The 15,000-nt window shown below is 47.3% G+C and overlaps 1 protein-coding gene across 1 annotated transcript in view; it reads right to left on the bottom strand.

Moving 5' to 3' along the window:
• LOC311226084 (semaphorin-5A-like) overlaps nucleotides 1-15,000 on the bottom strand; it is a gene marked incomplete at its 3' end in the record, with an annotated part of 248,278 nt that overhangs the window by 40,403 nt on the left and 192,875 nt on the right. Inside the window, exon 4 of the mRNA XM_084311460.1 lies at nucleotides 2,377-2,476. Coding sequence (XP_084167586.1) covers nucleotides 2,377-2,476 — 100 coding nt within the window. The remainder of the gene's footprint in view (nucleotides 1-2,376; nucleotides 2,477-15,000) is intronic.

Genomic DNA, 15,000 nt, shown 5'->3' with positions numbered 1-15,000 from the left:
GCCTAGGGAGGGTGTAGAACTACCACATGCCTCCTCCGATACATGTGGAGTCAGCCAGCCGCTTCTTTTCACCTGACAGCGAGGACTCTCACTGGGGGAATGTAACGCGTGCGGAGGTTCACGCTATTTCCCCCCGATCCCCTCCCTGCTGAACAGGCGCCCCGACTAACCAGTAGGAACCGCAGTTTACAACGACCAGGACACATACCCCGCCGGCTTCCTACCCGCTAACACTGCCAATTGTGTTAGTAGGGACGACTGGCCAAGCCGGAGGTACCGCTGACAGCTGGATTCGATCCCAGAGTCTCGAAGGTGAGTGCATTCTCCACTGCGCTGCCCAGCTGCACCTACATAACCGCACTGTTAACCTCTTAACCCTTTAATCGCCAATGACGTGTTACGATGTCATTCTCCGCCATGCGTAATCTGCCAATGACGTCGTACAGCGTCTTTGAGATCAATATTTCAAATTTCTGTCATGGCAATCATATTTCACCCACGGAGACTTGACGGGTGCTGTAGATCTCCTCTCAACTCTCCAACGGTTCAAGACCGCCACCTGGTGGCCGATCTGCGAGTTGCCAAAACCGGAAGTGAGCGGCCGGAAGTGGTGCTCACTCCATCTTGACACACTGGATAATCGATCGGTTGCCATAACTCAATAAACAACGTTATTTGGACGTATATATTATTATTAGGGCTGTCAGTTTATCGCGTTAATTAGATTAATTAATTACTCAGCAAATTATCGCGTTATGAAAATTAACTCAAAATTAATTACAAAATAAACGTTTTTTTTTTTTTAAATAATTTTTTTTTTTATCTCATTCATTCCATAAGAACGTAGAATACACATTACAGACTTTTTTTTATATGGTCCATTTGCATGTTCTTGGTATATGATTCTAGGGACATCTATGGATCTCAGGGAATGTATTCCCAGTGTCAGAAATACTGTGTCTGTTACTAGGCTTGAGTAAATTGTAATGAACCAAATGAGAATATCAATAAACAAATTTTTTATCTTTGACTGTGAATAACACTATGCTCAAATTGACCAGACCTGAAAAATCTAAGCAAATTAATAGATGGAAGATGATTAAACAGAAGGTTTTGTAGATACAGTACTGAATTCTGCCATCCGGACACATGCAATTTGAAATATGATTATAGAATATAGAATATCAGGCATAAAATGGTTATGCGATTAAAATGCGATTAATTAGATTAATTAATTACAAATCCTGTAATTAATTAGATAAACAATTTTAATCGCCTGACAGCACTAATTATTATACAACCAGGAAATGGTTCATCTAGATCAACATCCCATAATAGCGAACTTTTTGCTCCACTCTCATCACCCAACGGTAAGAGGAGACTGGGGTGAGTTTCAGTGTTTTTCTTTACCATTTTCGATACAAACTGCTCTGATCTATATATCACCCATACTACATAAATGATTTAACGTTGGCCACGGAATTATAAACGACCCCCCCCCCCCCCCCCCCCCCTCCGGTCAACATCAGATGATGAGTCATGACGTTTAGGACCTTGTACAATTGAAATTTTTAATCGACGTCAATCGCTAGCAAACTGCATTTGATGATGTAATATATGCATAAATGGCTATATCTCACGTTCTAGGAATTACTGCAGAAAACGATAAAAACATACAGACAGTATCTAGACAGTATTTTTATATGAATGTGTGGATGAAAAAGTAAAACGTTCCTACACCCTGAACAATAGCTAATCGATGTTGAATGGGCCATACTGTAGTAATGTCAATTTAGCAATACAATTAAAAAAGTTATAGCCCTGCAAAGTAGGTGAACATCTCCATAGACAAATAGAGCTGGCAGTGATCAAACATTGATGGATATAAGCGTGGCAGAGAAAGGGTTAAGCACAATCGGCCCGGTACAAGATTTATTTCACGTCATAAATATATCAATACAGTCAGTATTAAGTACGTTTCTTTTTCAAATGTAGCCAAGAGTAAAGACCCTAACCCTATCAAAACAGCGGTCAAAGTACATATTTTCATATTTTCAGCACTACTGTACGTTTGTTTACCAATGATTTTAAGTGTTCAATTGTAAATATGAGCTTATAAAAATCTCTGCGCATTGCACACTGGGAATACATTCCCTGAGGTCCATAGATGTCCCTAGATACCAATAACATTCTACGCCTTGTAGAAGTGGAGCAATCTTCCATTTACTTGGGTATGTACTTTTAGGCGAATCTTCTGAAAATATGGCTCTGGCTTAAGAGGTGAAGAGAGACGCAGAGAAGGTGCCCTGCCCTCAGCGCTGTGGGCCCTGTGTGTGTGTTAAGAGCAGAAGACTGAGCGGATGTAGAGCTTCTCACCTGGCGCCCACAACCAGCTCATTCCTCGTCAGGTCAAGGGTCAGCTGGGAATAGTCTCTCACACCGGGGCGGGAGAAAATCGAGATCCATGGACTGAGGGCTGAGAGAGAGAAAGAGAAGAGAGAGAGAGAGAGAGAGAGAGAGAGAGAGAGAGAGAGAGAGAGAGAGAGAGAGAGAGAGAGAGAGAGAGAGAGAGAGAGAGAGAGAGAGAGAGAGAGAGAGAGACATTAGAATGAACAACTATACTATTTCAACAATCAATGACAGAGCTGCCTCCCTGGAATAAATTGCCCTTTCAACAGAGATGGTATCGACATCCGCCTGACACAACACATTCGTATTTATGCATAAAACATGTTTCCAGCGTGGATGTGGGATGCTAGCGTGGCTAACAGTGCAGCCAGTGGACTGGGCGAGGAGAGTGAGCTAAGCCCCTGGCATGGCTGTGCTAAGCCCTGCCATGTGCAGCTCTGGGGGGGGGGCTCCTGCAGAGAGGGACAATGCTGCCACGTCCACATCAAGCCTACATGATGCACGACTCCCTCCAGCATGCAAGGCTAAAATCACAGCACTGTTTGACACTTGCTTTCACACATTGCAACAATTTCAGGCAAGAGGGGGTGCAGCCTGGTGGGCGCTTTGTTGTCAAAGTGAGTTTCCAACAGAAAAGAAAATGTGGATCTTTGAGTGACCCCGAGAGTGGCCCCCTGAATGGATTTCACCACATGGGAGAATCGACAGCAAAAGGGATTTGCCATATTTTCCATGTAGTGCACTGTGTCACAACTGTGAGTGTGAATCCGGCGTCCTCTAAATAGCAGCGTTAGACAGGGCCATTTTCAACTACAATTAACTGAAAAAGCATGAAAGCGGATGATGTCTTTTTCAAACCTGTATGTGTGTATTCCAGGGTTTCTGCTGGGAAAAGAAATCGGTCCACGTGTGCCGGGAAGATTTCAAAGTCCCGGACAAATGAGAGAAATTCGGGTCAAATGTTTATTGAGCTTACTGCGATAACGTTATACCCGATGCTTAATACTCAATCGTCAATCAAAACAGTCACAGTTATCATTTGTAATGATTAACGCTACATTACCTCCACTCTGTCTGGGTTTGGAGTGGTAAATGGTAAATGGTAAATGCAATGGCTGCATTTATATAGCACTTTTATCCAAAGCGCTTTACAATTTGTTTCTCACATTTTACCCATTCACTCACACATTCACACACCGATGGCAGAGGCAACCATGCAAGGTGCCAACCTGCTCATCGGGAGCAATTAGGGGTTAAGTGTTTTGCTCAAGGACACCTCGACACGCTACCCGGGAGGAGTGGGAATCGAACCGGTAACCTCTGGATTACCAGATGACTGCTCTACCTCCTGAGCCCCTGTCTCCACTGTCTGAGCGGTTTGAAAGCTCATTCAAACTCTGGCGGGGATCAAACAAGTGAACTCTGGTCCGCCTGAAAACTTGGGTCTCGGTTCACTTGCAAGTGTATGTGAAACGGTTAATTGAAAGCAAACTGGACCAAAAGCAGGAAAAGACGTGAAGATCACGCATTTAACGTTTCCCCTATATTTCCAAATGTATGATTTTTCATCATTAATTATGTTCGCAGTTGATAAGTTAAAATAGCCAAATAATGTTGTGATACTAAACAAATACCTTGCATACACGATTCAGATGACAGTAGCCTAGATAGTGGCACATAAATAACTGACATTACTGACACTGACAGTGATTTGGAAAACATATAACACACACGTCATAACATTGTGCCAATCTGGCGCATCAGGTTATATAATCTCCCGTTTATCAAAAACCTTTTTAATTAAATTGTATAGTGACATGCATGAAATTGGGCTTTGTATGGGGGATACGTGTTGCCAGATTAGATTAAGAAAACGTCTCACCCACTTTCTACACTTCGTTTAATTATTCATCACATCCTGGCAAGTGTACGTACATCTCCTCAGTGCATGTGCGCCTCCGACAAAAAGGAATGAGGACAAAACTACCCTACTAATTAGAAATATTCCTACAAGTTTGAAGCCCCAAACTTTTTTCACAGCATAATGTTGGCCGGTATGGGTTTCATAATTATGTCCAGTAAAAGGCTGAACTGTGTGATCATAGAAAGTAGAAAGTACAGTAGAAAGTACAGTGTGAAAGCTAACTGAACCAAATGAAAAATGCAACAATGTTGCAACCCCTGAATCACACTGAGTCTACACTATAGGTGTGACGTCCGTATCAATATTCTATGAACGTTACAGACAGTGGGCGAGATGTTGTTGGCAGCATTTGGAAATGAACAAACATGAACCATTGTTTTTTATCTTTAACACTATTACTTTATATATAATTACACGATTAGTTTTTCAGCTGCACAGGTTTGTGTGTGTGTGTGTGTGTGTGTGTGTGTGTGTGTGTGTGTGTGTGTGTGTGTGTGTGTGTGTGTGTGTGTGTGTGTGTGTGTGTGTGCGCGCGCGTGTGTGTGTGTGTGTGTGTGTGTGTGTGTGTGTGTGTTAATACCACAAGGAATCAGCAGCAGCCTGGATTGAATGCGCACACACACACACACACACACACACACACACACACACACACACACACACACACACACACACACACACACACACACACACACACACACACACACACACACACAGACACACACACACACACAAACCTCACTGGAATTCAGAGAGACTCCTATTTAAGTAGAGACTTCTGTTTTCGGTGGGGGGAAAAACAAGCACTTTTACTGGACAAAAATAACAGGGCATTATTTTCACAGGACATTATGACCCCGACATCAACAGATTTATCCGATAGAAGAAACGGTAATTAACGGAAACCCCAGCGTACTCTGAGTAACGTGACATGTAATCGATGTCACAACCGAGACATAAGGTTGACCCTGTGTGAGTGCACAGAACACACCGCATTCACTCACCCCTCGACTCCCGCTAAGAGCAGGAATAAATTCTAACCTCACTCCTAGCACGACGTCACAGGCACATTGTTAACACGCTGGGATAAAAGCCTAAAGATATGAGCTTATGGGGCTCATACGCAGGAACATTATGGGCACACTATACAGAATAACCCAATTCATTATGGAAGCCACCATCAAACATTTAAAACCATAAAGCATAATCCCCTTTAAACATTCATGGAGCTGGGATAAGCTGCAGGCTACGGCAGGGAGACTCCACGCAGGCTCGGCGTCGGAGGAAGTCTTTCCATACAGCGAGAGGTTTTTAAGATTGATCGGCCCATATGTCTTTGTCATCTGGGGGGCGTCCTCCATGGAATTACACTTCTGACTGATTGCTACAACAATATGGTGCTCCTCTTGTCCTCTATGTGCGCACGCACGCACACACACACACATACACACATACTGTATGCCCGCGAGTGCACACACACACACACACACACACACACACACACACACACACACACACACACACACACATACAAACAAACACACATGCATGTGAGTGTGCGCACACACAAACACACACACACATAAACACAAACACACAAATACATGTGCGCGCACACACAAACACACACACAAACATACACACACATATAGTAGCATACACTGACACACACACACACACACACACACACACACACACACACACACACACACAGCCATATACACATATGGGCACACATGCATGCACACACACATACACAATTATATATACACACACACACACACACACACACACACACACACACACACACACACACACATGGTACACATGCATGCACACACACATCACATCCATCATTTTGCAGTCTGAGCATGTAATTATGGGCTTCATGTCTCTGACGTGTCCTGCTGGTGTTAAACCCATACAGGGAGGATATGAGCAGGACCACCTGTATGTCTCTCTGTGATGAACGTCTCTATAGTCCAGCCTGGAGGATGGGAGGACAGGAGGACAGGAGGACTGGAGGACAGGAGGACAGGAGAGACAGGAGGACAGGAGGAGGGCAGGAGGACAGGAGGAGTGTCACGTTCCTAGGCCCGGTCCTGGCTGGACTGGGCAGGATGGTAACATTGGGCAGTGCCCTCCACCTAACATTGGCTCTCTGCCTAACATTGGCTCTCGGCCTCCCTCTAGGGACCTAAGCCCTATGATACGGGCTGCTATCACATGTTGGTTACACATTGTGGATTTAATTTGTAATGTTCTGTTGTCCTGGGCCACCCCTGTCTATGTGTGATGTCACCCCCCTGTTGTGTTGTTGTGTGTCATTGCCGTAGTGTCTAGTTGTGTTTAGTTTGTCATTGCTTTATTGTCTAGGTTGTGTTGTGATTCTGTGTTGGCCAGGTGTTCTTGATTGTTAATTAGGTTGGGTATTTAGGTTCTGTCTGTCCTCACTTCCTTGTGGTGCCATTTCCTCCAAGTCCTCAGTGTTACCCTTCTCGTCGTTTCTCCTGTGTTCCCCCGTGCCTTGCTGTTTGTAATATGCGCTTGTAAGCAGATTAGTCTTTTGTTTTGTTGTTGTTTTATTTTCCGTGATTTACAAATCAGTTCTCTTTCTCTAGCGCCAGCTCGGCTGTGCCGTTTATGTTCTCTTTGGTAACGTACAGTCGTGTTCAGTAAAGTCTGTTTACACGTATCCTGCCGTCTCTGCCTCCTCCATTCCGGTCCGCTACCTGTGTTCGCTTCGTCTACCCTCACTACCCACCTATCGTACTGTAACAGAGGAGGACAGGAGGAGAGGAGGGCAGGAGGAGAGGAGGGCAGGATGACAGGAGGAGAGGAGGACAGGAGGACAGGAGGGCAGGAGGACTGGAGGAGAGCAGGAGGAGAGGAAGACAGGAAGAGAGGAGGAGGACAGGAGGACAGGAGAGCAGGAGGACTGGAGGAGAGGAGGAGGAGAGGAGGACAGGAAGAGAGGAGGAGGACAGGAGGGCAGGAGGAGAGGAGGGCAGGAGGACAGGAGGGCAGGAGGAGAGGAGGGCAGGAGGACAGGAGGGCAGGAGGAGAGGAGGGCAGGAGGACAGGAGGGCAGGAGGAGAGGAGGGCAGGAGGACAGGAGGGCAGGAGGAGAGGAGGGCAGGATGACAGGAGGACAGGAGGGCAGGAGGACAGGAGGGCAGGAGGAGAGGAGGACAGGAAGAGAGGAGGAGGACAGGAGGACAGGAGAGCAGGAGGACAGGAGAGCAGGAGGACAGGAGAGCAGGAGGACTGGAGGAGAGCAGGAGGACAGGAGAGCAGGAGGACAGGAGGACAGGAGGACAGGAGAGCAGGAGGAGAGGAGGGCAGGAGGAGAGGAGGAGAGGAGAGCAGGAGGACAGGAGGAGAGGAGAGCAGGAGGACAGGAGGACTGGAGAGCAGGAGGACTGGAGGAGAGCAGGAGGACAGGAGAGCAGGAGGACAGGAGGACAGGAGGACAGGAGAGCAGGAGGAGAGGAGGGCAGGAGGAGAGGAGGAGAGGAGAGCAGGAGGACAGGAGGAGAGGAGAGCAGGAGGAGAGGAGGAGAGGAGGAGAGGAGAGCAGGAGGACAGGAGAGCAGGAGGACTGGAGGACAGGAGAGCAGGAGGACTGGAGGAGAGCAGGAGGACAGGAGAGCAGGAGGAGAGGAGGGCAGGAGGAGAGGAGGAGAGGAGAGCAGGAGGAGAGGAGGAGAGGAGAGCAGGAGGACAGGAGGAGAGGAGAGCAGGAGGACAGGAGGAGAGGAGAGCAGGAGGAGAGGAGGAGAGGAGGAGAGGAGAGCAGGAGGAGAGGAGAGCAGGAGGACATGAGGAGAGGAGGGCAGGAGGAGAGGAGGAGAGGAGAGCAGGAGGACATGAGGAGAGGAGGGCAGGAGGAGAGGAGGAGAGGAGAGCAGGAGGACATGAGGACAGGAGGACAGGAGGAGAGGAGGGCAGGAGGACATGAGGACAGGAGGAGAGGAGGAGAGGAGAGCAGGAGGACAGGAGGAGAGCAGGAGGACAGGAGGAGAGGAGAGCAGGAGGACAGGAGAGCAGGAGGACAGGAGGACAGGAGGACAGGAGGAGGACAGGAGGAGAGGAGGGCAGGAGGACATGAGGACAGGAGGACAGGGGGACAGGAGGAGAGGAGAGCAGGAGGACATGAGGACAGGAGGACAAGAGGACAGGAGGACAGGAGGAGAGGAGGAGAGGAGAGCAGGAGGACAGGAGGAGAGGAGAGCAGGAGGACAGGAGGACAAGAGGAGAGGAGAGCAGGAGGACAGGAGGAGAGGAGAGCAGGAGGACATGAGGACAGGAGGACAGGAGAGGCAGGAGGACATGAGGACAGGAGGACATGAGGACAGGAGGACAGGAGAGGCAGGAGGACATGAGGACAGGAGGACAGGAGAGGCAGGAGGAGAGGAGGACATGAGAAGAGAGGAGGACATGAGGACAGGAGGACAGGAGAGGCAGGAGGACATGAGGACAGGAGGACAGGAGAGGCAGGAGGAGAGGAGGACAGGAGGACAGGAGAGGCAGGAGGAGAGGAGGAGAGGTGTCCGTGTGTGTGTGTGTGTGTGTGTGTGTGGCAGGGCTGTACGCTAAGCTTTTTCACTAGGGGCACACTTGCCCCTAAATGAGACATTTAGGGGCAAAAAATATTTTTTAGGGGCAAATTTTTAAATAACAATTTTACCATTATTAAAAAAATATGTTCCTCCTGCCTCATTACTGTGGTCCTTTTATTTAACATTTAAGTGCGTTTGTTTTCAGGTTTGTATCTTTTATAATGAACCAACCGAGAAAGTGTGTAAATCACTAATAGAACAAAAACAACAAACTGTGTGTGTGTGTGTGTGTGTGTGTGTGCGCGCGCTTGTGTAGTGCTCCTTGAATGAGATCACCACAACACACACACACCATTGCATTAATCAGGAGGACAAGAAACTCTGCATACATTTGTTTCACAATGAAAAGTGCTTTAGAAATCAAATGAATTATTATTGTAAATAACCCCATGAAAGGTTTCATATTTGTGATGTTACTGGTTTCAGTGTGTGCCTAAAGTGATCAATGTGTTGGGCCGTTTATAGAGATCTATGCCAATTAATGTTTATGTATATCCGGGACTTTTTTTAGTAAGAATTGAGAGGCATTTGTATATGTGACCTTTATTTTGAAAACCGTGTTGCGACGCAACCTTATTTACATTTGCGCTTTTGACAGTGAAATGTTCAGTCCAACTTAGCTCGAAGGAAAGACTAATCAAAAAGGTTTAATTGACCCGTATGAGGCTCTTACGGTAGGACTTTGATTGTTTATAGAAGTGGAATGTAATACTATGCTAAACGAGAAATAAACAGTTTGTGACAGCCAGTAAAGTTGCAAGCCACTTTCATTTCATATACGGGGACACCGTGACAATTATTAGTATTATCTTATTTGCATATTGTCTCATTATTAGATAGATAGATAGGTTGATATTTTATAAATTTAAGTAGACAGTATTTCACGTCCTAATAGTGGGCTACTACTACTCACCTAATGCATGGCTGAACCTGAACGTTAGAAGTGTCCGTGTCCCCGTCAATCAATCATCACATCATCACGTCAATCATCATCATCTTATCATCTCTCCACATCGGACGTGGTTGTCATAAGATGGACTGATATCCACTCCGTTGTTCTTGCAGAGCAAAATTTGTATCTTAAATGTATTGAAATGAGGTGCTTCTTTGGCGATGCAATAGTCCATATTGAAAGGAAGAGAGGCCACATTCAGTTTCGTTTTGCTAGGAATTATGGGATTTGGTGTTGGATGTATAGACTACGCAGATAGGGACATGGTCTTTAATCGCACGATAGACTACAAGTACCAAGTATATAGCGTGACCTAGATTCACTCCACACGCAAATCTTTTTTTTCACTCAGGCTATCGGTGATCGCAGTAAGTTCATTCATTGCCGACAGATTCTTTCATAGCACCACGACATTGTGTCGCACTGACAGCTCGCGTGAGTGGCGTCATCACACGCCTTGGATAATTTAGGAGTGAAATGCGAATGCAAGGCTTGAAAGCACTACTCGCAAGCCCGCCCCCAGATAATATTTACCAATCGCAACGGCCAATTAAAGGGGCAATTCGCGATCATATCATCGCAGTGTACAGGCCTGTGTGTGTGTGTGTGTGTGTGTGTGTGTGTGTGTGTGTGTGTGCGTGCGTGTGTGCGCGTGTGCGCGTGTGCGTGCGTGTGTACACTACTTCTTCCTAAGCTCTAAGGTGGTACTAAAGGGACAATGTAAAACCCCCAGTGGTGTTCTCTAAACATTGTCAAAGCTGTTTGCAGCAGAGTGGGCTTGTAATGACACATTTGCCATAGGCCTCTGACAAGCAGGCATGTCAACATAGCAGCATGCGAGCCGCCCAGACAGGCCTGCTCTGTCTCTGTGCAATGATTTATTACGGTTTTGTTGGAGTTTTCCCCCCTTATCTTCATTGAGGGTTAAGGTCATTGAGGGAGTTGTTTGGCATCGGCATGTGAAGCCCATTGAGACATGTATTGTGATACTGGATGATGATACATGAATTGGAGAGACTGAAGAGAGGAGAGGGGAGGAGAGGAGAGGAGGAGAGGAGGAGAGGAGGGGGAGGAGGGAGAGGAGAGGAGAGGAGGGGAGAGGAGAGGAGAGGAGAGGAGAGGAGAGGAGAGGAGAGGAGAGGAGAGGAGAGGAGAGGAGAGGAGAGGAGAGGAGAGGAGAGGAGAGGAGAGGAGGGAGATGAGAGGAGAGGAGAGAAGAGAGGATAGGAGAAGAGATGAGAGGAGAGAGAGGAGAGGAGAGGAGAGGAGAGGAGAGGAGAGGCGAGGCGAGGAGAGGAGAGGAGAGGAGAGGAGAGGAGAGGAGAGGAGAGGAGAGGAGAGGAGAGGAGAGGAGAGGAGAGGAGAGGAGAGGAGAGGAGAGGAGAGGAGGGGAGAGGAGAGGAGAGAAGAGAGGATAGGAGAAGAGATGAGAGGAGAGAGAGGAGAGGCGAGGCGAGGCGAGGAGAGGAGAGGCGAGGCGAGGAGAGGAGAGGAGAGGAGAGGAGAGGAGAGGAGAGGAGAGGAGAGGAGAGGAGAGGAGAGGACAAGTCAAGTCAAGTCAAGAGTCAAGAGTTTTAATTGTCACGGCATACAGGTATACAATGAAATGCGGGTGGTCTTGCCCGCAACGATGTGCAATACAGTGGTACATATAATAGAATCAAAAGAAGAAACAACATTGTGCAGTAACAGGTAGCAGGTAACATGGAGTGACATCTCGGTATCTGTACATAGTTATTTACAGCGCATGTGTGACATGCTAGTTAGCTTTGGTAGTGCAATACACTGTTCCTGTTATTCTACTTTAAAGTGTCCTTTCCTTTGGCCATAAGTGTGCGTGTGTGCGACATGAGTGTGTGCCCGCTCATGTTAAAGTGTTAAGTGGCTGCTCGTGTGTGAGCGTGCACAGTGTGCGTGTCGTGTGTGTGTTCATGTGTGCTTGTGTGTGGACAGTTCAATGTTCTGAGCACTCAATGTACATTGTTCATGGCTCTGATGGCCTGGGGGAAGAAGCTGAGCCTAAGCCGCTCTGTCCTAGTAGCTGGGATTTGCAGGCGTCTGCCTGACCTCAGCAGCTGAAACAGGCTGTTATTGGGGTGGTGAGGGTCTTTCATTATCCTGCAGGCTCTGGATTTGCACCTCTTGTTGTATAGAACCTGCAGGGGGGGTAGTGCAATACCCGTGGTACGCTCGGCTGAGCGCACCACTTTCTGTAGGGCCTTCTTGTCCTGTGCCGTGCTGTTTCCATACCAGGCAGTGATGTTTCCGGTCAGGATGCTCTCTACAGCTCCTGAGTAGAAGGACTGGAGTATCTTCCCCGATACTCTGAACTTCCTTAACTGTCTCAGGTGGTAGAGACGCTGTTTCGCCTTCTTTACTACTGTGCCTATGTGTGTTGACCATGTCAGGTCCTCTGAGATGTGGACCCCCAGGTACTTGAAGCTGCTCACCCTGTCCACGGTAGCCCCGTTTATCATCAGTGGTGTGTGTGTCTCCTGCTGTCCTCTCCTATAATCCACGATCAGTTCCTTGGTTTTGCCAATGTTCAGGAGCAGGCTGTTGTCCTGGCACCAGCGTTCCAGTACCTCAACCTCCTCCCGGTAGGCCTTCTCGTCGTTGTCCGAGATCAGCCCCACCACCACCGTGTCATCTGCGAACTTCACTATGGAGTTGGAGCTGAACTTGGCCACACAGTCGTGTGTGTAGAGTGAGTACAGCAGGGGGCTCAGAACACAGCCCTGGGGGGACCCGATGCTCAGGGTGATGGTGTTGGAGGTCTGACCCCCCACCCTGACCGCCTGGGGTCTTTCGCTCAGAAAGTCCAGTACCCAGGCGCTCAGGGCGGAGCTCAGACCTAGCTCGATCAGCTTGTCCACCAGTCTGGTGGGGACTATGGTGTTGAACGCTGAGCTGTAGTCAATGAACAACAGTCTCACATAGCCCCCCTTCTGACGGTCAAGGTGCGAGAGGGTGCTGTGCAGTACCTGGGAGACCGCGTCGTCGGTGGACCTGTTTGTCCTGTATGCAAATTGCATAGGGTCCATATCACTGGGGAGGGAGGCACAAATGTGGTCCTTGACCAGCCTCTCGAAACATTTCATGACCACAGAGGTGAGTGCCACCGGTCTGTAGTCATTTGGACATGCTGGGGAGGGTTTCTTCGGCACAGGGATGATGGTAGACCTCTTGAAGCAGGCAGGGACCACTGACTCCGCCAGTGATTGATTAAATATGGCGGTGAACACAGGGGCCAGCTGGTTGGCACAGGTCTTGAGTATACGTCCTGTTATGCCATCTGGGCCAGCAGCCTTCCTGGTGTTCACCTGCATAAATGCTCTTCTCACACTGTGTTCCGACAACGAGAGAGCGTCCCCCCCCCCTCGCGGTTGCCCCCCCCCCCTCCACAACAGCCGGCGCGCCAGTGACGTCACTAGCCGGAGAGCCAGCAGCGCCACTGTCTACACCAAACCGAGCGTAGAAGGTGTTGAGCTTGTCCGCGAGGGAGGCGTCGTCGCTCCCCATTGAGGGGGCGCTGACTTTATAGTCAGTTATTGTCTTCAGTCCCTGCCATAATCCTCTTGTGTCGTTTTGTGCCATTTGTGTCTCCAGTTTGTCAGCATATGTCCTCTTAGCAAGTTTGACAGCTTTGCGTAGAGTATAGACTGAAGCCTTATACTCCTCCATGTTTCCTGACTCTCTACCCAGGTTGTAGGCGGTGGTACGAGAGTTCAGAGCTGCTCTAATAGTGCTATCCACCCACGGTTTCTGGTTTGGGAAAATCCGCACCGTTTTCCTGAGGACAATACCATCAGCTATTGTTGTTATGTAGCACACCACTATGTCTGCTAGTTCACTGACGTCACTGGCGCTTCCTATGAACATATCCCAATCCGTGTCTGCAAGCACGTCCTTGAGCGTGGCCTCTGATTCGTCGGTCCACTTCTTTGTCTCACGTGACACGACGGCGTCACGTGATCTCTGTTGATATGCCGGAAATAGGAGAGGAGAGGAGAGGAGAGGAGAGGAGAGGGTAATCTCAATGTGGTTTATAGAGACTAAGTATATAAGATATACTGTGGTATATCCACGGGTCGGCAACCTGCGGCCTCGAGGCCGCATGCGGCTCTTTAGCCAATCAGCTGCGGCTCCCTGGCCCAACATTTTTTTTTTTTTTTTTCTTTTTTGTTTTTTTTTTTTTCTTATTTTGGAGATCGATGTCATACTGTGACACTGAAATGAAAAAATATTTCATCAACTAAGATATTTAGTCAACAAAAGGCTTACCTGTATGCCTGATATGTGGTGCGAAATTTGCGAACAATGAAAAATTAACTTTTTATTTGATAGATTTTCCACAAATAAGGGAAGGACTCTAATAGAGCTGCATAGTTCAGGGTTTTATTTCAAAGTAGGTCTACAGATGCCAGTGTTTTTTCTCCTTTTCTGTGTTTTATTTCAAAGTAGGTCTACACATGGTATTCTTTTTTCAAAGTGGACTACTTTCTATTTTATAAATGTTCCACAAATAAGGGAAGGACTCAAATATACCTGAATAGTTCAGGGTTTTATTTCAAAGTCGGTCTACAGACGCCAGTGTTTTGTCTCCTCTTCTGTGTTTTATTAAAAAATAGGTCTACACAGCCAGTATTTTTTCTCCTCTTCATAAGAGTTTGAGGTTTTCCTTTGTTATAACTATAATAATAATAATAAATCGCAAATTACTTTGGGTATGCAATTGTCAGGCATTTTATGCTAAATGTGGGGTATGCTTGGGGATATATAAAACGTTATACACTGTGTTATGTTCATTTTAAGGGTAAATAGGTTGTGCGGCTCCCTGAGCATTTTATTTTGTGGGACGGGGGAAAAGTGGCTCTTTTGATAGTAAAGGTTGCTGACCCCTGGGTATATCTGTGTAATATCTACTCTGTACATGACCAGAAATAAAACACAGCATAATAAGAATATCAGACACTTTTAGAAAGTGACTTACTATAGCCATAAAATAAAACCATCAAACAAGTTTAGGTGATGCAGACCATCAAGCAAGACTACGTAATGGAGTAGTGATAGATAGGATGCAGATTCCTCCC

This window comes from Notolepis coatsorum, assembly GCF_963971535.1.
Source record: "Notolepis coatsorum genome assembly, chromosome: 3".
In the NCBI taxonomy this organism is placed as follows: Eukaryota; Metazoa; Chordata; class Actinopteri; order Aulopiformes; family Paralepididae; genus Notolepis; species Notolepis coatsorum.
Note: the sequence above shows the minus strand (reverse complement) of the source record. Positions and strands in the feature narration are given on the sequence as shown.